At 38.4% G+C, this 22,975-nt stretch overlaps 1 protein-coding gene across 6 annotated transcripts in view; it reads right to left on the bottom strand.

Annotated features, from left to right (window-relative positions):
- VPS13B (vacuolar protein sorting 13 homolog B) overlaps window positions 1-22,975 on the bottom strand; it is an 869,883-nt gene that overhangs the window by 287,363 nt on the left and 559,545 nt on the right. For all 6 annotated transcript variants that reach the window (XM_033202375.1, XM_033202376.1, XM_033202379.1 and 3 more), the window contains exon 33: window positions 10,725-10,868. In XM_033202375.1, the coding sequence (XP_033058266.1) occupies window positions 10,725-10,868 (144 nt within the window). The remainder of the gene's footprint in view (window positions 1-10,724; window positions 10,869-22,975) is intronic.

Genomic DNA, 22,975 nt, shown 5'->3' with positions numbered 1-22,975 from the left:
AAGAATCAATATTGTGAAAATGGCCATACTGCCCAAGGTAATTTATAGATTCGATGCCAACCCCATTAAGCTACCAATGACTTTCTTCACAGAATTGGAAAAAACTACTTTAAAGTTCATATGGAACCAATAAAGAGTCCATATGGCCAAGACAATCCTCAGCAAAAAGAACAAAGCTGGAGGCATCATGCTACCTGACTTCAAACTATACTACAAGGCTACAGTAACCAAAACAGCATGCTACTGGTACCAAAACAGAGAGACAGACCAATGGAACAGAACAGAGGCCTCAGAAATAACACCACACGTCTACAACCATCTGCTCTTTGTCAAACCTGACAAAAACAAGAAATGGGGAAAGGATTCCCTGTTTAATAAATGGTGCTGGGAAAACTGGCTAGCCACATGTAGAAAGCTGAAACTGGATCCCTTCCTTACACCTTACACAAAAATTAAATCAAGATGTATTAAAGACTTAAATGTTAGACCTAAAACCATAAAAACCCTGGAAGAAAACCTAGCCAATACCATTCAGGACATAGGCATGGGCAAGGATTTCATGAATAAAACACCAAAAGCAATGGCAACAAAAGCCAAAATAGACAAATAGGATCTAATTAAACTAAAGAGCTTCTGCACAGCAAAAGAAACTACCATCAGAGTGAACAGGCAACCTACAGAATGGGAGAAAATTTTTGGAATCTACTCATCTGACAAAGGGCTAATATCCAGAATCTACAAAGAAGTGAAACAAATTTACAAGAAAAAATCAAAGAACCCTATCAAATAGTGGGGAAAGGATATGAACAGACACTTCTCAAAAGAAGACATTCATGCAGCCAACAGACACATAAAAAAATGTTCATCATCACTGGTCATCAGAGAAATGCAAATCAAAACCACAATGAGATACCATCTCACACCAGTTAGAATGGAGATCATTTAAAAGTCAGGAAACAACAGGTGCTGGAGAGGATGTGGAGAAATAGGAACACTTTTACACTGTTGGTGGGACTGTAAACTAGTTCAACCATTGTGGAAGACAGTGTGGCGATTCCTCAAGGATCTAGGACTAGAAATACCATTTGACCCAGTGATTCCATTACTGGATATATACTGAAAAGATTATAAATCATGCTACTATAAAGACACAAGCACACATATGTTTATTGTGGCACTATGCACAATAGCAAAGACTTGGAACCAACCCAAATGTCCATTAATGACAGACTGGATTAAGAAAAGGTGGCACATACATACCATGGAATACTATGCAGTCATAAAAAAGGATGAGTTCATGTCCTTTGCAGCAACATGGATGAAGCTGGAAACCATCGTTCTGAGCAAACTATCACAAGGACAGAAAACCAAATGCGGCATGTTCTCACTCATAGGTGGGAACTGAACAATGAGAACACTTGGACACAGGGTGGGGAACATCACACACTGGGGCCTGTCATGGGGTGGGGGCATGGAGGAGGGATAGCGTTAGGAGAAATACCTTATGTAAATGATGAGTTAATGAGTGCAGCAAACCAACACAGGACATGTATATACATGTAACAAAGCTGCACGTTGTGCACATGTACCCTAGAACTTAAAGTAAAAAAAAAAGTTTTTTTTTTCTAATTCTGGGAAGACTGTCAATGGTAGTTTAATGGGAATAGCATTGAAACTATTAACTACTTTGGGCAGTATGGCCATTTTTATAATATTGATTCTTCCCATCCATTAGCATGGATTGTTTCTTCATTTGTTGAAAAGCACTTTACTTCCAAAGCTGTGCAAAATAATTGCTCTGTGGTTTAGGGTTTACTGTCCCATCTTTTCCCTCTCCCCACAAAGCCACCACTCAAATTTAACATGCATTTGATTAATCTGATTCAGAATCAGCCTTATATTAAAAGTCAGGCCACAACAGAAAAATAGGGGCACAGAAAGCAAGACTCATTAAGAAGGATTAGACAAGTTGGCAAGATGGGATGACTCAGGTATTAGACACTGCTATGTTGAATCTTCCTCTTCTATAAATGTTTGGGTGCCCTGTGTTAACAGTGAGTTAAGTGCATAAACTGCTGACTGACCCAGTCTAAGAATTTTGTAAAGGGTGGATGGCAAATAAATGAACAGCTCTGAGGCCTTAACTTAGCTTTCTAGCAAGGATTCCATCAGAAAAATCACCTGGATTTAAGAAAAGAAGTTATCAGGAAGAAATTCAAGAAACAGGAAGCTATACTGTTTTAAGAAAACAGATATCCTGTTTTAAGAAACAGGAAGTTAGGCTTTCCTCATCCAGTGGAAAACTGCTTAATATGGCATCAAGCTTATACCCTCTCCCATTTCTGTCAAACTCAGAGGATACTTGAGGTTTTCTGGTTGTGTCCACTGAAAAGAGAAGTGGGGGAGTGCAAGAAGGCTCATGGACGGAAGCAGGAGGCTGAGCAGAGTTTCACTCTCACGTGGGCTAATGAATGATAATTAAATAACACAATTTCTGAAGTACCTGACAGTTCTAAGAGTCTCTGATTCTGTAAGAGGACCTCAGTATGATCAGTTTTTGCTTATAAAGTTAAACAGAGTAAGGGATTGGAAGCATACTGGGTGAAATTAACTACTCCAACTAGAACCTCCAGTACAGTGTTGAATAGAAGTGATGTAAGCAGACATTCTTGTCTTATTGTTGATTTCAGGGGAAAGTATCTTAGTCTTTTATCATCAACTATGATGATAATTGTGAGTTTTTCATAACTGTAATTTATCAAGTTGAATAAGCTCCCTTCTATTCCTAGTTTGTTGCATGTTTTTATTACGAAAGGGTATTGGATTTCATCAACATTTTTTTTTCATTTATTGAGATTATCATATGACTTAATAAATTCTACTGATATAGTGCTTTACATTAATAGATTTTCAGATGTCAAACCAACCTTGCATTTCTGGGTAATCCCATGTGGCCATAGTGTATAATTCTTTCTATGTTGCTGGATTCTGTTTGCTAGCATTTTGTTGAGAATTGTTGCATCCATATTCTCCAGAGATATTAGTCTGCAGTTTTCATTTCTTTTTTTTTTTTTTTGAGACGGAGTCTCGCTCTGTCGCCCAGGCTGGAGTGCAGTGGCCGGATCTCAGCTCACTGGAAGCTCCGCCTCCTGGGTTTAGGCCATTCTCCTGCCTCAGCCTCCAGAGTATTGGGACTACAGGCGCCCGCCACCTCGCCCAGCTAGTTTTTTGTATTTTTTAGTAGAGACGGGGTTTCACCGTGTTCGCCAGGATGGTCTCGATCTCCTGACCTCGTGATCCGCCCGTCTCGGCCTCCCAAAGTGCTGGGATTACAGGCTTGAGCCACCGCGCCCGGCCAGTTTTCATTTCTTATGTTTTATTGAATGCCACTTCAAATCCTTTGCCAAAAAAGACTAAGCATAACAAATTTCATTAAAAACCATTTCTTCTATGTCATCCCATTCATTCACGTCTATAAACTTTGGTTCTCGACTGACCATGATTAAATACACACTTCTTAGTGTATCTTCCATTATTTCTCTGCACAGTTCCTTCACTCTAGAAAGATTAATTTTTTTTCACTGTCCTACCAAAAAATCCTAATGCTTAGAAAACTCCATGTCTTTATTCATGCTATTTCTCCACGTTGAAACTATTTTTTATTGATGGCAAATTTAATGTATACCCCCCTACTGCTTCTCTTCTCTAACAACCAACATCCTTAATCTAAATGAAGTTTAGGCTTGCAAGAAAGATTAAATCAGTTACAGAAAATGTAAAGCTATATAATCTCTGCACATGAGTAGATGTATTTATATTTTAAGGTAGTTCCAAATATTTATTATTGTCTGCCTTCCCTACTAAATATATGCGCGTTAGACCTGAAAGCAGAAATGTTACCTCTTTTGTTTAATGCTGTCACCTTAGTATCCATAATAGTATTTGACACATAGGAGGCATTCAATATTTATTGAATAAATAAATAGGCTATTCTTTTCTATGTATTCCACTTCTCCATGAAGCTAGATCATTGATCACCTGGCCTAAAGCGTTCTCTTTCTTCCCTGGACTCATAAGTCTAATTTTCCATAGAGTATATTTAACACTTCATATACTACTCTGTGTTCTTAGTTATCACTCCATTTGTCTATGCTTTACTTCCCAACCAGATTATAAAAACCTAAAGGGCAGAGACCATAGTGTATTTCTTTTGCAAACCTCTGTCACACTATAGACAGTGTATCTGGCATATAGTAAGCTCTCAATGAACAATGCCTAATAAGACTAGCATAGACAGTTTACTAGAGCCTGAGGAAAACTTAATGCATTTACTGGATTTCTAGTAAAGAAATCTATAGGGATAAACATCATCATGGCTGAAAATTTTAAAATGTTATTGTCTTCTTGATGTCTTACATCTACTTTGAGGCAACTGTGATGTTTTCCTGTCTCAGCACAAGCTTGTTTATCAGGAGAAAATGACACTAATTTTAACATTGACAAGGCCTAACTAAAATTGTGATAGATGTGAGAGTTCACTGTACCTAAGAAATCCTTCCCTTGGAGAAGATAGGCAGTAAAATACTTAATATCTTTTCCAGGCCTAGATTTTAAGAAATTTGAGGTATTCCGTCACAGCCCCTCTTGTCCATTTAAGGCTCTGCTTGAATCCATATTTTATTGGAACCTGTGTTTATTGCCTGGTTACAAGTAGTATATCCAGGTGCCTCTGATAGGAAACAAAATACTCAGCATAGCAACACCAATGGGAGGTCACCCTATGCACATTGTCCAAAATTCCCATGTTTCCTAAATATAGAAATATGTAGCCTCTGATCTGGCCTTTTCCATTCATGACTACCTCAAGAAAGAAAGCAGCAAGACACACCAGAAAATCAACATACTCCCTCACGCTAGTCTCAGTTTCCTCTCCAAAACCCCCTTTACCCACACACATTTTGGGTATTCATTTCCTCTATATCCCTCATCTTACCTGAAATTCTATTCCAGAAGACATCTGTTATTATGCTACCAGAAACTTAAAGTCCCTTTCCTTCTTCTTTACCTTCAAGTTCCTATTTCTAATTATTTCTGACAATCCTTAGTTTGGTCAAGAATGTCTTGAATTTTTCACTTTCTACTAAAAGACAAGAATTTCTATTCCTAAAATGAAGCACAACTACAAAACAGATTATTTCTAAGTTAAAACAGTAATAATACCACCCCAAACAACCTCTACCATCACTTCATATGGCATAAGCTCAAGGACAGTTCATAGCAAAAAAGCCCAATGCATTATTTTGTTTTAGAAAAAAATTTTTTAATATCCAAGTAGATTATATTAGCCAGACAACATTTTTCTATACCATTATACTTTTTAATGTAGTAAATAATAATACTTAATATTTTAGAATGATAGAATAAAGATACTGGTCAATTTACTAACTTATATTAATAGAAGAACACATTATTTTATTGATACCTAGATTTTCTCTAACATTGTTTACACCAACCTCAAATCACAATCTTCTCTCATCTGGCTCTTTTATGCCAAGTGTGCAGCAGGTCTAGAGAACTAACAGACCCAGAACCGACAAGGCAGAAAAAGAACTTCAGGAAAAATGGCTCTCGGGGGGAAAGCAGAGGTGATGCTATCTGATAAGTTTTACAGTGTGAAAAATTAAATTGCGAGGAATTATGGTACAGCCACTGATAGGAATGGGGTGTGGGTTAGCGACAGGGAAGATACAGAGATTTTTAAAAAAACGAGTAAATAGAAATTGTGGCAATGAGTAACTTCAATAAAAACAAAAAAGTATAATGACAGGAAATATTATCACACTACATTAATTCACTAAGCAATGAACAATATTTATATCATCTTTAAAATGAAAACAATTAAGATTGACAAAAAAGAATATGATATAAGAATACTGGGAAGATGGAAGTGTAGAAAGGAAGTGCAAAAGAGATAGAATCCTTATTTACAACAAATAGCAAGTGAATATGGTAACAGTGAATCAAGAAATGATAGTCCATTCAGGCTATTTAGAAACATGGAGATAAATACTTGAATAAACAGCTTATAAAGAGTGGCTGACTATCAGGCAGGATGAGGTGGGGTATCAGGGATTGGTGCTACTTTGATGTATTTCATTAGCAAATTTTGGTTGTTAAAATTCATTTACTAATTTGATAAAAATAAAGCCATATTATAATAAATAAACTAATGGACTTTTTGAGACTAAGACTATCTTGTAAGAAGGTGAAGAACCTTCTGAAGTGTAAACCAATTGTGTCAACCACAGTCCTGTTAAACACTGGTTAAGAAATCAAGGCTGAGTAGTGGAGCTTTGTTTTGGGAGTGAACTTACAATTGTAAATTTGGCTTTGGCTGTTAAGGTATCCAAAAGGTGGACTCTCACCTCACGTAAAAGGCAGGGAACTAACATGTAAGAATCCCAAATAACGTGCCTGTTGTACTAGTTCTCTAGATACAGATGTCATGGAGACATGAAATATAGAATGGGATGGTGAACTATTGCAGCGAGCTAGATAAGGAAGGACATGTACTTTGTAATATGGAATGCATTTTGGTTTTGAATATTAAATTCCTGTTTCTTTTATGTAATTTCTCAGCCTGTCATAACACAGGTTGAGTATCCTTAATCTGAAAATTCAAAATCCAAAATGCTCCAAAATATGAAATTTTTTGAGTATTAACATGACATAACCCTCAAAGAAAATGCTCAGTGAAGCATTTCGAATTTTGTGTTTTCAGATAAGGGACTCAACCTGTATGTACAGAGAAACAAGGTTCATTTAAAGGCAGAAACTAAATATTCTGGGAGCTAGAAATCATGGAAATTATAGTACTTGAAGGGGACAGTGAAAATCTAACAGTACAAATATAGGTCCATTGGTCTAGTGGCCTCATCTCATCTAAAACACATTTTTCAGAGCAACAATATTGGAAAATTTTTGTTTAATGTGGGACAGAATTTTCCTAATCCATCATCCAGTCATTTTGGCTGTGAACTAGTAAATTTCATTATGTGTTAGCTGTCATTTTAATTAAACTTAATATTAAATATTGGTTCTGGCAAGAATCCTCAGATTACCCTATGGTTTTCACTTCTAGTTCCAAAGATATGTTCATTTTTTCCCCTTTGTTTATTGAATACATGTTTCCTCCACTAATACATAATCCCACTATCCTATTACACTTTTTTTTTTTGAGACAGGGTCTCACTTTGTTACCTGGTTGGAGTGCAATGGTGTTATCTCGGCTCACTGCAGCCTCTACCTCCCAGGTTCAAGTGGTCCTCCTGCCTCAGCCCCCAAGTAGCAGAGACTAAAGGCACGTGCCACCATGTCTGCCTAATTTGTGTGTGTGTGTGGCGGGGGCGGGGGGGGGGGATTTGCTGCTGTTGTAGAGATGCAGTTTTGCCATGTTGTCCAGGCTGGTCTTGAACTCCTATGCTCAAGCAATCTGCCTGCACCTTGGCCTCCCAAGTGATATTATTCTTGATTATTCTTGAATAATGTTTAATCTTCCTTTTATTTTTTTTGAGACAGGGTCTCTTGCTCTGTCACCCATGCTGGAGTGGAGTGGCACCACCACAGCTCACTTCACCTCTGGGGCTCAAGTGATCCTCCCACCTCAGCCTCCCGAGTAGCTGGGACTACAGGCACACACCACCACAAGCAACTAATTTTTAATTTTTTTTTTTGTAGAGATGGGGTCTCACCATGCTGCCCAGGCTGATCGTGAACTCCTGGGCTCAAGCAATCCACCCACCTCAGCCTCTCAGTGTTGGGTTTACAGGTGTGAGACACTATGCTCCCAGCCAAAATTAATCTTTCAAATAAATATTGCAAAAGGTTGTCTGAAAACGTTAACACCTTTAAAAAACATACTATATTAGGCCAGGTGTGGTGGCTCACGCCTGTAATCCCAGCAGTTTGGGAAGCCAAGGCAGATGGATCCATTGAGGCCAGGAGTTCAAGACCAGCCTGGGCAATATGGTGAAACCCCATCTTTACTAAACAAACAAACAAAAAAAAACAAAGAAAAGGAAAAAAAATATGTATCACATCAAATATACATAATTTCTTCTTATAGAAGTATGTTGTATCAATATAGTATCAGATGGTGGATTTAGAACAGATTTGATATTTACTGGTCTACAATTCACAGGGTGCCTTCTAGAAAACCTGATAAATGGGATTCTCATTATTAATCCATAATTCCTATGAAATAGTATTTGTTTATAATGTCAGGATTATATTATACATACTAACATATGTATCTTCCTCCATTTTCCCAATAAGTTAGCCAGGTTTAATTTTCCTATTTTTCTTTTGTTCTCAAAAAGAATTTTAAAAAAAATTCTTGGCTGTGCACAGTAGCTCACGCCTGTAATCTCAGCACTTTGGGAGGCCGAGGGGGCCAGATTACCTGAGGTCGGGAGTTCAAGACAAACCTGGCCAACATTGTGAAATCACGTCTCTACTAAAAATACAAAAATTAGTTGGGTATGGTGACACGTGCCTGTAATCCCAGCTACTTGGGACTCTGAGGCAGGAGAATCGCTTGAACCCAGGAGGTGGAGGTTGCAGTGAGCCAAGATGGCACTCCAGCCTGGGCTGGGAGTGAGACTCCATATCAAAAAAAAAAAAAAAAAAAGAAAGGCCAGGCACGGTGGCTTATGCCTGTAATCCCAGCACTTCGGGAGGCCGAGGAGGGTGGATCACGAGGTCACAAGTTGGAGACCAGGCTGGTAAAACCCTGTCTCTACTAAAAATTAGCTGGGCGTGGTAGCAGGCACCTATAATCTCAGCTACTTGGGAGGCTGAGGCAGGAGAATCGTTTGAACCTGGGAGGTGGAGGTTACAGTGAGCTGAGATTGTACCACTGCACTCCAGCCCAGGCAACAATGCAGGACTCTGTCTCAAAAAAAAAAAAAAAATTGTGGTAGTGTGGTTGTGAAACCACACTAAAGGCAGTCAACCAGCCCTTTCAAAATAAACCCTTGACTTATTACAGAGTATTCTATGTAACTAAAATATCTTTATATTCATAAACTATCAAATATGAGTTCTGCTAATAATTTAAAAATTGAATCATATTCTTCCAGTGCACTGTAGGTCTTTTCTAAAATACTGAAGTTTTTACAGATATGTCCCACCAGGGTTGGGAAAAGGTCCAAACAGTCCTTTCTTATTATATAGCCTGTATTTTTAATTGTGATATGTATACATAACATAAAATTTACCATTTTAACCATTTAAAAACATTCATGTCATCTGTACTTGCAGCATGATATCTAAGGAGAAACACATAGCCATAGATACCTTTTTAAAGTAGAGGAAAACAATGCCTATCCAGTTTATAGAACTGTCAGTAATGATTCAACACTCAGGGAGGGATAGTCAGTAACTCCCAGTATCCCTTTATTTACTGAAATTGATCCCCCTAAGAGGCATTAAAAGTATGTAAATAGTTAATAACCAATTTGCTAAGTTATATGAATTTCTAAAACAATCAATGATCTGAGAGTTAGATTTCTTTGATAGGAGACATTCACAAAATTGGCACAAATAATACAGGAATGTAATTTACTTTTATCCAACTCAACGTGCTTCAGAGGCCTCATCGAAAATGTATGGGGAAGTATTTTTTAATTTGCTTATTTTGATGTCATATAATTACATTTTTATGGATTCCCTAATGTATATTTAAAAAGTTAATATTGTGGAAAATATGTAGTTCTAAAGTCCTTTTACAATAGGTATTGAATAAATAGATATCATGACTAGTAAAGGATGATTACATTAGAAAATCTCCATTTACAAAAGATAAAAGATTTATCATTTTAAAATAATTTTTTTTAAATAAAGAAGACTGAAAGAATCATGTTGCAGTTATAATACCCAGTCTGTGGCAGAACGGAAACAGCATTGACTTGAAAGACCTAAATTCCTATCTTCTTACTAAACAGAACTTAAAGCCTTCTTTACAACTCATGACAAAAATAAAAGCAACATCTTTTTCATATATAAACAGTTTGTTCACCTGAGATTTTATAAAATATTTATTCTAAGTGCAGAATGTTAGAGAAATGTGGAAACAAAATGCGAAGAAAATATATCTTGAGAAGAATCTAACAAATAGCTTTCTTTGTTTCTTGCTGACATACTTTGTGGTTACAATACAGGCTTCCAATGAACACCGGATCAAAATTAAAATTCTAGGCAGGCATTCAACTTTTATGATTGTGTCCATTCATTTCCCACTGAGCATGGGAAACGAATGCTTTACAAGTTATTTATTGAAGATATTCCCATAGAACTCTTAGAAAGTTCACTTCCAAAAGAGGCCTTATTACTGTAATGTATCCAAGTAAATGAAAGCTATACCAGGATTCTCGCATCATACTTTATAATTTCAGCAGGGCAATAAAATTATGTATATATCAGAGGTTCCTCTGAGGTCAGTCCATAGCAATTTTGCAAAGGTACATGATAAATAAGAGGAATAGAGACCAAACAAATTTCTAAAATAAAGAATAACAATCCAAAATGATTTATGACTATATTTTGAATAAAGTTAAATACAGAATAATTAAGCAGAAAGCAGTCCGCTTAATTATAGTTTTCCTGCAGTGAATGTAAAGTTGGAACAAGTGCAGTAAGCCTGATCAAAATCAGGTAACAGTTACCTCCGCAGCCTTGTTTGATGGTTTCAGTCCAGTCATATTTGCTACTATTAACTGATGTAAGAGTTGAACTTGAGCCACACTTAGGAAGAAGTCCAGGTTTGTGGTTATATTCACTTCTAAGGAATGGCCACACACTAAAATCTCCTGAAGCAAAAAAGGTAGAATACAGATAAAGAAACATGATAGCTTTCAGATGATAATTTATCATTCTTACTTATTTGACCTTCACTACTTTGGTGACGTTTCCTAGGGCTCAAGTTCATACATTAAGGTGAAGAGCAAAAATGGTGAGCACAGTCACTTGGACAGAACTTAATAGATAAATTTCATATTTATGAGGGCCTGCTGTGTGTTGGGCCTTGTGCTAGATATACACAACTGCAATAAGAAGTCTTCACCTTTTCATACCTATTTGACTTTTCCATACCTCGAACTATTATTATTGTTTTCAATATGTAGCAACAATGTAATTGTGTAGCATAATCTTGTTCATGAATTCAAGCCAACAAATATTTACTGAGAATCCCCTAAGTACTAGGTACCACAGCAGACTCCTAGGAATATCACAAAGAATAATGTTGGCCTTGAATGGCAACCTGCTCTTGAGGAGGTTATAATCTAGTTGGGCAGACAGATGTAAACAGACAATTGTAGGCAGGCAATTGTAATTGCTAAGAGCCACAGTATGAATATTCTCCAAAGGACATACTCTAAATGATTTATAAGAAAACAGAGTGTTGAAGATAGCTAGACGAATTTATTTCACTTCTTTAAACTGCTAAAATCTTGGCAGCATTGGGTAGATGTCCATAACTTAATTGGTGCTGTTCTGCAAAACTGAGGCACTTGAACATTTATCACTGGAAAACTGTTCAGACAAGGAAAACAGAACAAAACAAAAAACCAATCCAGTAGCTTCACTTAATAGGGAGACTATGACTAGTCCAAATGCAAATGCGTCAGCTTAGAGCAGCTTTTAATAAAGCCATAAAGAACAGCATGTCTGAAACAATTATTCTTTTTTTTTGTCAAATAACATTTTCCTCCACAAGTTCTCTGTATTAATTCACTCTAGTTAGAATTCTTGTTCTATTCCTCAAGTATTGACAAAAAGGGAAAAAAGTATACCAATTCAGGATTTTTAAAAAATAGTCACCATAACATTACCCAAGAGCATAAAAATTTGTACTAAAAATATCTTGGCTCTATTGGTGGCACACATCCTGTGAAAACTTGCAAAAAATTGATCTTACACTAGTAGGTTAAATAGTATCAATGTAATTGGTAGAATCAGCAGCTAATAACATAAAAACAAGGATAATTTTCATTTTTATAGAACTTATAGCTTTTCAGATTCTTCTTATAATTATTTTTTCTATTGATTGCTTTGAACCTTATAACAATCTAGAGGGCAACAAGAGTTGCTATATATGAGGCAACTAAGGTATGCATAAGAAAACTGATGGAACAAATAATTTAAATGAATGACTTAGGAGGATAACCTTTAGTACAAAGCTAAGTTTGGCCTAGAACTAGGTTTCCTGACCTTTACCTTCCTGCCTCTTTCACCTGGGAATGAGGAAGTTTCTAGTAATGCCTTCAAATCATGCCTTTAAATGCCTTTGAAGATGACTTAATTAAGATAGGATGATATTTCATCAACACTTGGATATATTCTTATCTTTGTTTCTGAATTCAATGACAAGTATTTGGGAATCCAAGTAAAGAATATTTTCGGAGGAAAAATATCTTAATAATTTAAAATGATTATGATATCCCATTTTTGTGAGTCAAATACACATAGGAAATAGAAGCATTTCTTAAATGTGATTTCAATATGTGAGTCTTAATTCATATTTTCATAGCAGCATTGGTATGAAAAAGGGCATGTCATAAGGAGTTTCACGTATTCTAAACCAACGGTGTTACTAAGCAGCTATAAGATATTAGTGGGGGGCGGAGCAAGATGGCCGAATAGGAACAGCTCCAGTCTCCAACTCCCAGCGCGAGTAACACAGAAGACCGGTGATTTCTGCATTTTCAACTGAGGTACTGGGGTCATCTCTCTAGGGAGTGCCGGACAATCGGTGCTGGTCAGCTGCTGCAGCCTGACCAGCGTGAGCTGAAGCAGGGTGAGGCATCGCCTCACCTGTTAGCGCAAGGGGGAAGGAAATCCGTTTTCCTAGCCAGGGGAACTGAGACACATAACACCTGGAAAATCGCGTAACTCCCACCCCAATACTGCGCTTTAAGGAAACAGGCACACCAGGAGAATATATCCCACACCTGGCCGGGAGGGTCCCACGCCCACGGAGCCTCCCTCACTGCTAACACAGCCGTCTGCGGCGATCTATCCGCAAGGCAGCAGCGAGGCTGGGGGAGGGGCGCCCGCCATTGCTGAGGCTTAAGTAGGTAAACAAAGCCGCTGGGAAGCTCGAACTGGGTGGAGCTCACAGCAGCTCAAGGAAACCTGCCTGTCTCTGTAGACTCCACCTCTGGGGACAGCCCACAGCTGAGGTCCAATAGGAAAGCAGCGGGGGCGGTGCAGAGGCCAACGACTCTGTCTGACAGCTTTGGGGAGAGCCGTGGATCTCCCACGCGGAGGTTGAGATCCGAGAACGGACAGACTGCCTGCTCAGTGGGTCCCTGACCCCTGAGTAGCCTAGCTGGGAGACATCCCCCACTAGGGGCAGTCTGACACCCCACACCTCACAGGGTGGAGTCATCCCTGAGAGGAAACTTCCAAAGGAAGAATCAGACAGGTACACTCGCTGCTCAGAATATTCTATCTTTGGCAACCTCTGCTGCTGATACCCAGGCAAACAGGGTCTGGAGTGGACCTCAAGCAATCTCCAACAGACCAACAGACAGTCCTTCTGACTGTCAGACGGAAAACTATCAAACAGAAGGACACCTATACCAAAACCCCATCAGTACGTCACCATCATCAAAGACCAGAGACAGATAAAACCACAAAGATGGGGAAAAAGCAGGGCAGAAAAGCTGGAAATTCAAAAAATAAGAGCGCATCTCCCCCTGCAAAGGAGCGCAGCCATCGCCAGCAACGGATCAAAGCTGGTCAGAGAATGACTTTGACGAGATGAGAGAAGAAGGCTTCAGTCCATCAAACTTCTCAGAGCTAAAGGAGGAATTACGTACCCAGCGCAAAGAAACTAAAAATCTTGAAAAAAAAGTGGAAGAATTGACAGCTAGACTAATTAATGCAGAGAAGATCATAAACGAAATGACAGAGATGAAAACCATGACACGAGAAATACGTGACAAATGCACAAGCTTCAGTAACCGACTCGATCAACTGGAAGAAAGAGTATCAGCGATTGAGGATCAAATGAATGAAATGAAGCGAGAAGAGAAACCAAAAGAAAAAAGAAGAAAAAGAAATGAACAAAGCCTGCAAGAAGTATGGGTATGTAAAAAGACCAAATCTACGTCTGATTGGGGTGCCTGAAAGTGAGGGGGAAAATGGACCAACTTGGAAAACACTCTTCAGGATATCATCCAGGAGAACTTCCCCAACCTAGTAGGCAGGCAACATTCAAATTCAGGAAATACAGAGAACGCCACAAAGATACTCCTCCAGAAGAGCAACTCCAAGACACATAATTGCCAGATTCACCAAAGTTGAAATGAAGGAAAAAATCTTAAGGGCAGCCAGAGAGAAAGGTCGGGTTACCCACAAAGGGAAGCCCATCAGACTAACAGCAGATCTCTCGGCAGAAACTCTACAAGCCAGAAGAGAGTGGGGGCCAATATTCAACGTTCTTAAAGAAAAGAATTTTCAACCCAGAATTTCATATCCAGCCAAACTAAGTTTCATCAGTGAAGGAGAAATAAAATCCTTTACAGATAAGCAAATGCTTAGAGATTTTGTCACCACCAGGCCTGCCTTACAAGAGACCCTGAGGAAGCCCTAAACATGGAAAGGAACAACCGGTACCAGCCATTGCAAAAACATGCCAAAATGTAAAGACCATCGAGGCTAGGAGGAAACTGCATCAACTAATGAGCAAAATAACCAGTTAATATCATAATGACAGGATCAAGTTCACACATAACAATATTAACCTTAAATGTAAATGGACTAAATGCTCCAATGAAAAGACACAGACTGGCAAACTGGATAAAGAGTCAAGACCCATCAGTCTGCTGTATTCAGGAGACCCATCTCACATGCAGAGACATACATAGGCTCAAAATAAAGGGATGGAGAAAGATCTACCAAGCAAATGGAGAACAAAAAAAAAAGCAGGGGTTGCAATCCTAGTCTCTGATAAAACAGACTTTAAACCATCAAAGATCAAAAGAGACAAAGAAGGCCATTACATAATGGTAAAGGGATCAATTCAAAAGGAAGAGCTAACTCTCCTAAATATATATGCACCCAATACAGGAGCACCCAGATTCATAAAGCAAGTCCTTAGAGACCTACAAAGAGACTTAGACTCCCATACAATAATAATGGGAGATTTCAACACTCCACTGTCAACATTAGACAGATCAACGAGACAGAAAGTTAACAAGGATATCCAGGAATTGAACTCATCTCTGCAGCAAGCAGACCTAATAGACATCTGTACAACTCTCCACCCCAAATCAACAGAATATACATTCTTCTCAGCACCACATCACACTTATTCCAAAATTGACCACATAATTGGAAGTAAAGCACTCCTCAGCAAATGTACAAGAACAGAAATTATAACAAACTGTCTCTCAGACCACAGTGCAATCAAACTAGAACTCAGGACTAAGAAACTCAATCAAAACCGCTCAACTACATGGAAACTGATAACCTGCTCCTGAATGACTACTGGGTACATAACGAAATGAAAGCAGAAATAAAGATGTTGTTTGAAACCAATGAGAACAAAGATACAACATACCAGAATCTCTGGGACACATTTAAAGCAGTGTGTAGAGGGAAATTTATAGCACTAAATGCCCACAAGAGAAAGCAGGAAAGATCTAAAATTGACACTTTAACATCACAATTAAAAAAACTAGAGAGGCAAGAGCAAACACATTCAAAAGCTAGCAGAAGGCAAGAAATAACTAAGATCAGAGCAGAACTGAAGGAGATAGAGTCACAAAAAACCCTCCAAAAAATCAATGAATCCAGGAGTTGGTTTTTGAAAAGATCAACAAAATTGACAGACCGCTAGCAAGACTAATAAAGAAGAAAAGAGAGAGGAATCAAATAGACGCAATAAAAAATGATAAAGGGGATATCACCACCGACCCCACAGAAATACAAACAACCATCAGAGAATACTATAAATGCCTCTACGCAAATCGACTAGAAAATCTAGAAGAAATGGATAATTTCCTGGACACTTACACTCTCCCAAGACTGAACCAGGAAGAAGTTGAATCCCTGAATAGACCAATAACAGGCTCTGAAATTGAGGCAACAATTAATAGCCTACCCACGAAAAAAAGTCCAGGACCAGATGGATTCACAGCTGAATTCTACCAGAGGTACAAGGAGGAGCTGGTACCATTCCTTCTGAAACTATTCCAATCAATAGAAAAAGAGGGAATCCTCCCTAACTCATTTTATGAGGCCAACATCATCCTGATACCAAAGCCTGGCAGAGACACAACAAAAAAAGAGAATTTTAGACCAATATCCCTGATGAACATCGATGCAAAAATTCTCAATAAAATACTGGCAAACCGGATTCAGCAGCACATCAAAAAGCTTATCCACCATGATCAAGTGGGCTTCATCCCTGGGATGCAAGGCTGGTTCAACATTCGCAAATCAATAAACGTAATCCAGCATATAACAGAACCAAAGACAAGAACCACATGATTATCTCAATAGATGCAGAAAAGGCTTTTGACAAAATTCAACAGCCCTTTATGCTAAAAACGCTCAATAAATTCGGTATTGATGGAACGTACCTCAAAATAATAAAAGCTATTTACGACAAACCCACAGCTAATATCATACTGAATGGCAAAAACTGGAAAAATTCCTTTGAAAACTGGCACAAGACAGGGATGCCCTCTCTCACCACTCCTATTCAACATAGTGTTGGAAGTTCTGGCTAGGGCAATCAGGCAAGAGAAAGAAATCAAGGGTATCCACTTAGGAAAAGAAGAAGTCAAATTGTCCCTGTTTGCAGATGACATGATTGTATATTTAGAAAAACCCATCGTCTCAGCCCAAAATCTCCTTAAGCTGATAAGCAACTTCAGCAAAGTCTCAGGATACAAAATTAATGTGCAAAAATCACAAGCATTCTTATACACCAGTAACAGACAAGCAGAGAGCCAAGTCAGGAATGAACTTCCATTCACAATTGCTTCAAAGAGAATAAAATACCTAGGAATCCAGCTTACAAGGGATGTAAAGGACCTCTTCAAGGAGAACTACAAACCACTGCTCAGTGAAATAAAAGAGGACACAAACAAATGGAAGAACATACCATGCTCATGGATAGGAAGAATCAATATCGTGAAAATGGCCATACTGCCCAAGGTTCTTTATAGATTCAATGCCATCCCCATCAAGCTACCAATGAGTTTCTTCACAGAATTGGAAAAAACTGCTTTAAAGTTCATATGGAACCAAAAAAGAGCCCGCATTGCCAAGACAATCCTAGGTCAAAAGGACAAAGCTGGAGGCGTCACGCTACCTGACTTCAAACTATACTACAAGGCTACAGTAACCAAAACAGCATGGTACTGGTACCACAACAGAGAAATAGACCAGTGGAACAGAACAGAGTCCTCAGAAATAATACCACACATCTACAGCCATCTGATCTTTGACAAACCTGACAAAAACAAGAAATGGGGAAAGGATTCCCTATTTAATAAATGGTGCTGGGAAAATTGGCTAGCCACAAGTAGAAAGCTGAAACTGGATCCTTTCCTTACCCCTTATACGAAAATTAATCAAGATGGATTAGAGACTTAAATGTTAGACCTAATACCATAAAAACCCTAGAAGAAAATCTAGGTAGTACCATTCAGGACATAGGCATGGGCAAGGACTTCATGTCTAAAACACCAAAAGCAACGGCAGCAAAAGCCAAAATTGACAAATGGGATCTCATTAAACTAAAGAGCTTTTGCACAGCCAAAGAAACTACCATCAGAGTGAACAGGCAACCTACAGAATGGGAGAAAATTTTTGCAACCTACTCATCTGACAAAGGGCTAATATCCAGAATCTACAAAGAACTCAAACAAATATACAAGAAAAAAACAAACAACCCCATCAAAAAGTGGGAAGGATATGAACAGACATTTCTCAAAAGAAGACATCCATACAGCCAACAGACACATGAAAAAATGCTCGTCATCACTCGCCATCAGAGAAATGCAAATCAAAACCACAATGAGATACCATCTCACACCAGTTAGAATGGCAATCATTAAGAAGTCAGGAAACAATAGATGTTGGAGAGGATGTGGAGAAATAGGAACACTTTTACACTGTTGGTGGGATTGTAAACTAGTTCAACCATTATGGAAAACAGTATGGCGATTCCTCAAGGATCTAGAACTAGATGTACCATATGACCCAGCCATCCCACTACTGGGTATATACCCAAAGGATTATAAATTACTCTACTACAAAGACACATGCACACGTATGTTTATTGCGGCACTATTCACAATAGCAAAGACTTGGAATCAACCCAAATGTCCATCTGTGACAGACTGGATTAAGAAAATGTGGCACATATACACCATGGAATACTATGCAGCCATCAAAAAGGATGAGTTTGCGTCTTTGTAGGGACATGGATGCAGCTGGAAACCATCATTCTTAGCAAACTATCACAAGAAGAGAAAACCAAACACCGCATGTTCTCACTCATAGGTGGGAACTGAACAATGAGATCACTTGGACTCGGGAAGGGGAACATCACACACTGGGGCCTATCATGGGGAGGGGGGAGGAGGGAGGGATTGCATTGGGGAGTTATACATGATAAAACGTTATGCACATGTACCCTAGAACTTAAAGTATAATAAAAAATAAAAAAAGAAAAAAAAAAAAAAGATATTAGTAGATTTACTTAATCTTTATACCCCTTTTGTGGATATATAAAAAATTAGTATATATCTAAATTTTCCAAACATTTTATAATAACTGACTTACAAGTCTGTCAATGAGCAAAAAGTTTATATTGTGTTTAGCATAAAAAGTTCTATGAAGAATTGCTTTAGTTATAATGAGTAAGATTATTATTTTTTTTTTCAAATTGTTTTTATCATACTATAAGTTATAGGGTCCACGTGCACAACATGCAGGTTTGGTACATATGTATACATGTGCCATGCTGGTGTGCTACACCCATTAACTTGTCATTTACATTAGGTATATCTCCTAATGCTATCCCTCCCTACTCCCCCCACCCCACGACAGACCCCGGTGTGTGATGTTCCCCTTCCTGTGTCCAAGTGTTCTCATTGTTTAATTCCCACCTATGAGTGAGAACATGCAGTGTTTGGTTTTCTGTCCTTGCGATTGTTTGCTGAGAATGATGATTTTCAGCTTCTTCCATGTCCCTACAAAGGATATGAACTCATCCTTTTTTATGGCTGCATAGTATTCCATGGTGTATATGTGCCACATTTTCTTAATCCAGTCTGTCATTGATGGACATTTGGGTTGGTTCCAAGTCTTTGCTATTGTGAACAGTGCTGCAATAAACATATGTGTGCATGTGTCTTTATAGTAGCATGATTTATAATCCTTTGGGTATACCCAGTAATGGGATCGCTGGGTCAAATGGTATTTCTAGTCCTAGATCCTTGAGGAATCGCCACACTGTCTTCCACAATGGTTGAACTAGTTTACAGTCCCAACAACAGTGTAAAAGTGTTCCTATTTCTCCACATCCTCTCCAACACCTGTTTCCTGACTTTCTAATAATCGCCATTCTAACTGGCGTGAGATGGTATCTCACTGTGGTTTTGATTTGCATTTCTCTGATGACCAGTGATGATGAGCATTTTTTTAAATGTGTCTGTTGGCTGCATAAATGTCTTCTTTTGAGAAGTGTCTGTTCATATACTTCGCTGACTTTTTGATGGGGTTGTTTGTTCTTTCTTTCTACAAAGAGCTAAATTTGTTTGAGCTCTTTGTAGGTTCTGGATATTAGCCCTTTGTCAGATGAGCAGATTGCAAAAATTTTCTCCCATTCTGTAGGTTGCCTGTTCACTCTGATGGTAGTTTCTTTTGCTGTGCAGGAACTCTTTAGTTTAATTAGATCTCATTTGTCAATGTTGGCTTGTTTTGCCATTGCTTTTGGTGTTTTAGACATGAAGTCCTTGCCCATGCCTATGTCCTGAATGGTATTGCCTAGGTTTTCTTCCAGGGTTTTTATGGTTTTAGGTCTAACATTTAAGTCTCTAATCCATCTTGATTTAATTTTTGCATAAGGATTAAGGAAGGGATCCAGTTTCAGCTTTCTACATGTGGCTAGCCAGTTTTCCCAGCACCATTTATTACATAGGGAATCCTTTCCCCATTTCTTGTTTTTGTCAGGTTTGTCAAAGATCAGATGGTTGTAGATGTGTGGTGTTATTTCTGAGGGCTCTGTTCTGTTCCATTGGTCTGTCTCTCTGTTTTGGTACCAGTAGCATGCTGTTTTGGTTACTGTAGCTTTGTAGTACAGTTTGAAATCAGGTAGTGTGATGCCTCCAGCTTTGTTCTTTTTTCTTAGAATTCCCTTGGCAATGTGGGCTCTTTTCTGGTTCCATATGAACTTTAAAGTAGTTTTTTTCCAATTCTGTGGAGTAAGTCATTGGTAGCTTAATGGGGATGGCATTGAATCTATAAATTACTTTGGGCAGTATGGACATTTTCATGATGTTGATTCTTCCTATCCATGAGCATGGAAAGTCCTTTCATTTGTTTGTGTCCTCTTTTGTTTCATTGAGCAGTGGTTTGTACTTCTCTTTGAAGAGGTCCTTCACATCCCTTACAAGTTGGATTCCTAGGTATTTTATTCTCTTTAAAGCAACTGTGAATGTGAGTTTACTCATGATGTGGCTCTCTGTTTGTCTGTTATTGGTGTATAAGAATGTTTGTGATTTTTGCACATTGATTTTGTTTCCTGAGACTTTGCTGAAGTTGCTTATCAGCTTAAGGAGGTTTTGGGCTGAGACGATGGGGTTTTCTAAATATACAATCATGTCATCTGCAAACAGGGACAATTTGACTTCTTCTTTTCCTAACTGAGTACCCTTGATTTCTTTCTCTTGCCTGATTGCCCTAGTCAGAACTTCCAACACTATGTTGAATAGGAGTGGTGAGAGAGGGCATCCCTGTCTTGTGCCAGTTTTCAAAGGGAATTTTTCCAGTGTTTGCCCATTCAGTATGATATTGGCTGTGGGTTTGTCATAAATAGCTCTTATTATTTTGAGGTACGTTCCATCAATACCGAATTTATTGAGCGTTTTTAGCATGAAGGGCTGTTGAATTTTGTCAAAAGCCTTTTCTGCATCTATTGAGATAATCATGTGGTTCTTGTCTTTGGTTCTGTTTATATGCTGGATTACGTTTATTGATTTGCGAATGTTGAACCAGCCTTGCATCCCAGGGATGAAGCCCACTTGATCATGGTGGATAAGCTTTTTGATGTGCTGCTGAATCCGGTTTGCCAGTATTTTATTGAGGATTTTTGCATCGATGTTCATCAGGGATATTGGTCTAAAATGTTCTTTTTTTGTTGTGTCTCTGCCAGGCTTTGGTATCAGGATGATGTTGGCCTCATAACATGAGTTAGGGAGGATTCCCTCTTTTCGTATTGATTGGAATAGTTTCAGAAGGAATGGTACCAGCTCCTCCTCGTACTTCTGGTAGAATTCGGCTGTGAATCCATCTGGTCCTGGACTTCTTTTGGTTGGTAGGCTATTAATTATTGCCTCAATTTCAGAGCCTATTGGTCTATTCAGGGATTCAACTTCATCCTGGTTTAGTCTTGGGAGAGTGTATGTGTCCAGAAATTTATCCATTTCTCCTAGACTTTCTAGTTTATTTGCACAGAGGTGTTTGTAGTATTCTCTGACAGTAGGTTATATTTCTGTGGGGTCGGTGGTGATATCCCCTTTATCATTTTTTATTGCCTCTATTTGATTCTTCTCTCTTTTCTTCTTTATTAATCTTGCTAGCGGTCTATCAATTTTGTTGATCTTTTCAAAAACCAGCTCCTGGATTCATTGATTTTCTCAAGGCTTTTTTTGTGTCTCTCCTTCAGTTCTGCTCTGATCTTAGTTTCTTGTCTTCTGCTAGCTTTCGGATTTGTTTGCTCTTGCTTCTCTAGTTCTTTCAATTGTGATTTTAGGGTGTCAATTTTAGATCTTTCCTGCTTTCTCTTGTGAGCATTTATTGTTATAAATTTCCCTCTACAAACTGTTTCGAATGTGTCCCAGAGATTCTGGTATGTTGTATCTTTGTTCTCATTGGTTTCAAAGAACATCTTTATTTCTGCCTTCATTTCTTTATATACCCAGTAGTCACTCAGGAGCAGGTTGTTCAGTTTCTATGTAGTGGAGCGGTTTTGATTGAGTTTCCTAGTCCTGAGTTCTAGTTTGATTGTAGTGTAGTCTGAGAGACAGTTTGTTATAATTTCTGTTCTTTTACATTTGCTGAAGAGTGCTTTACTTCCAAGTATGTGGTCAATTTTGGAATAAGTGCGATGTGTGCTGAGAAGAATGTATATTCTGTTGATTTGGGGTGGAGAGTTCTGCAGATGTTTATTAGGTCCACTTGGTGTGGAGTTGAGTTCAATCCCTGGATATCCTTGTTACCTTTCTGTCTCGTTGATCTGTCTAATGTTGACAGTGGGGTGTTAAAGTCTCCCATTTTTATTGTGTGGATGTCTAAATCTCTTTGTAAAACTCTGAAGACTTGCCTTATGAATCTGGGTGCTCCTGTATTGGGTGCATATATATTTTGGATAGTTAGGTCTTCTTATTGAATTGATCCCTTTACCATTATGTAATGGCCTTCTTTGTCTATTTTGATCTTTGATGGTTTAAAGTCTGTTTTACCAGAGACTAGGATTGCAACCCCTGCCTTTATTTGTTTTCTATTCGCTTGGTAGGTCTTCCTCCATCCCTTTGTTTTGAGCCTTTGTGTGTCTCTGCACGTGAAATGGGTCTCCTGAATAAAGCACACTGATGGGTCTTGCTCCTTATCCAATTTGCCAGTCTGTGTCTTTTAATTGGAGCATTTAGCTCATGTACATTTAAGGTTA

This window comes from Trachypithecus francoisi, unplaced genomic scaffold, assembly GCF_009764315.1.
Source record: "Trachypithecus francoisi isolate TF-2019V2 unplaced genomic scaffold, Tfra_2.0 Lachesis_group7, whole genome shotgun sequence".
NCBI classification, from domain to species: domain Eukaryota; kingdom Metazoa; phylum Chordata; class Mammalia; order Primates; family Cercopithecidae; genus Trachypithecus; species Trachypithecus francoisi.
The sequence above is the reverse complement of the archived record's forward strand: the minus strand, read 5'-3'. Positions and strand labels throughout refer to the sequence as shown.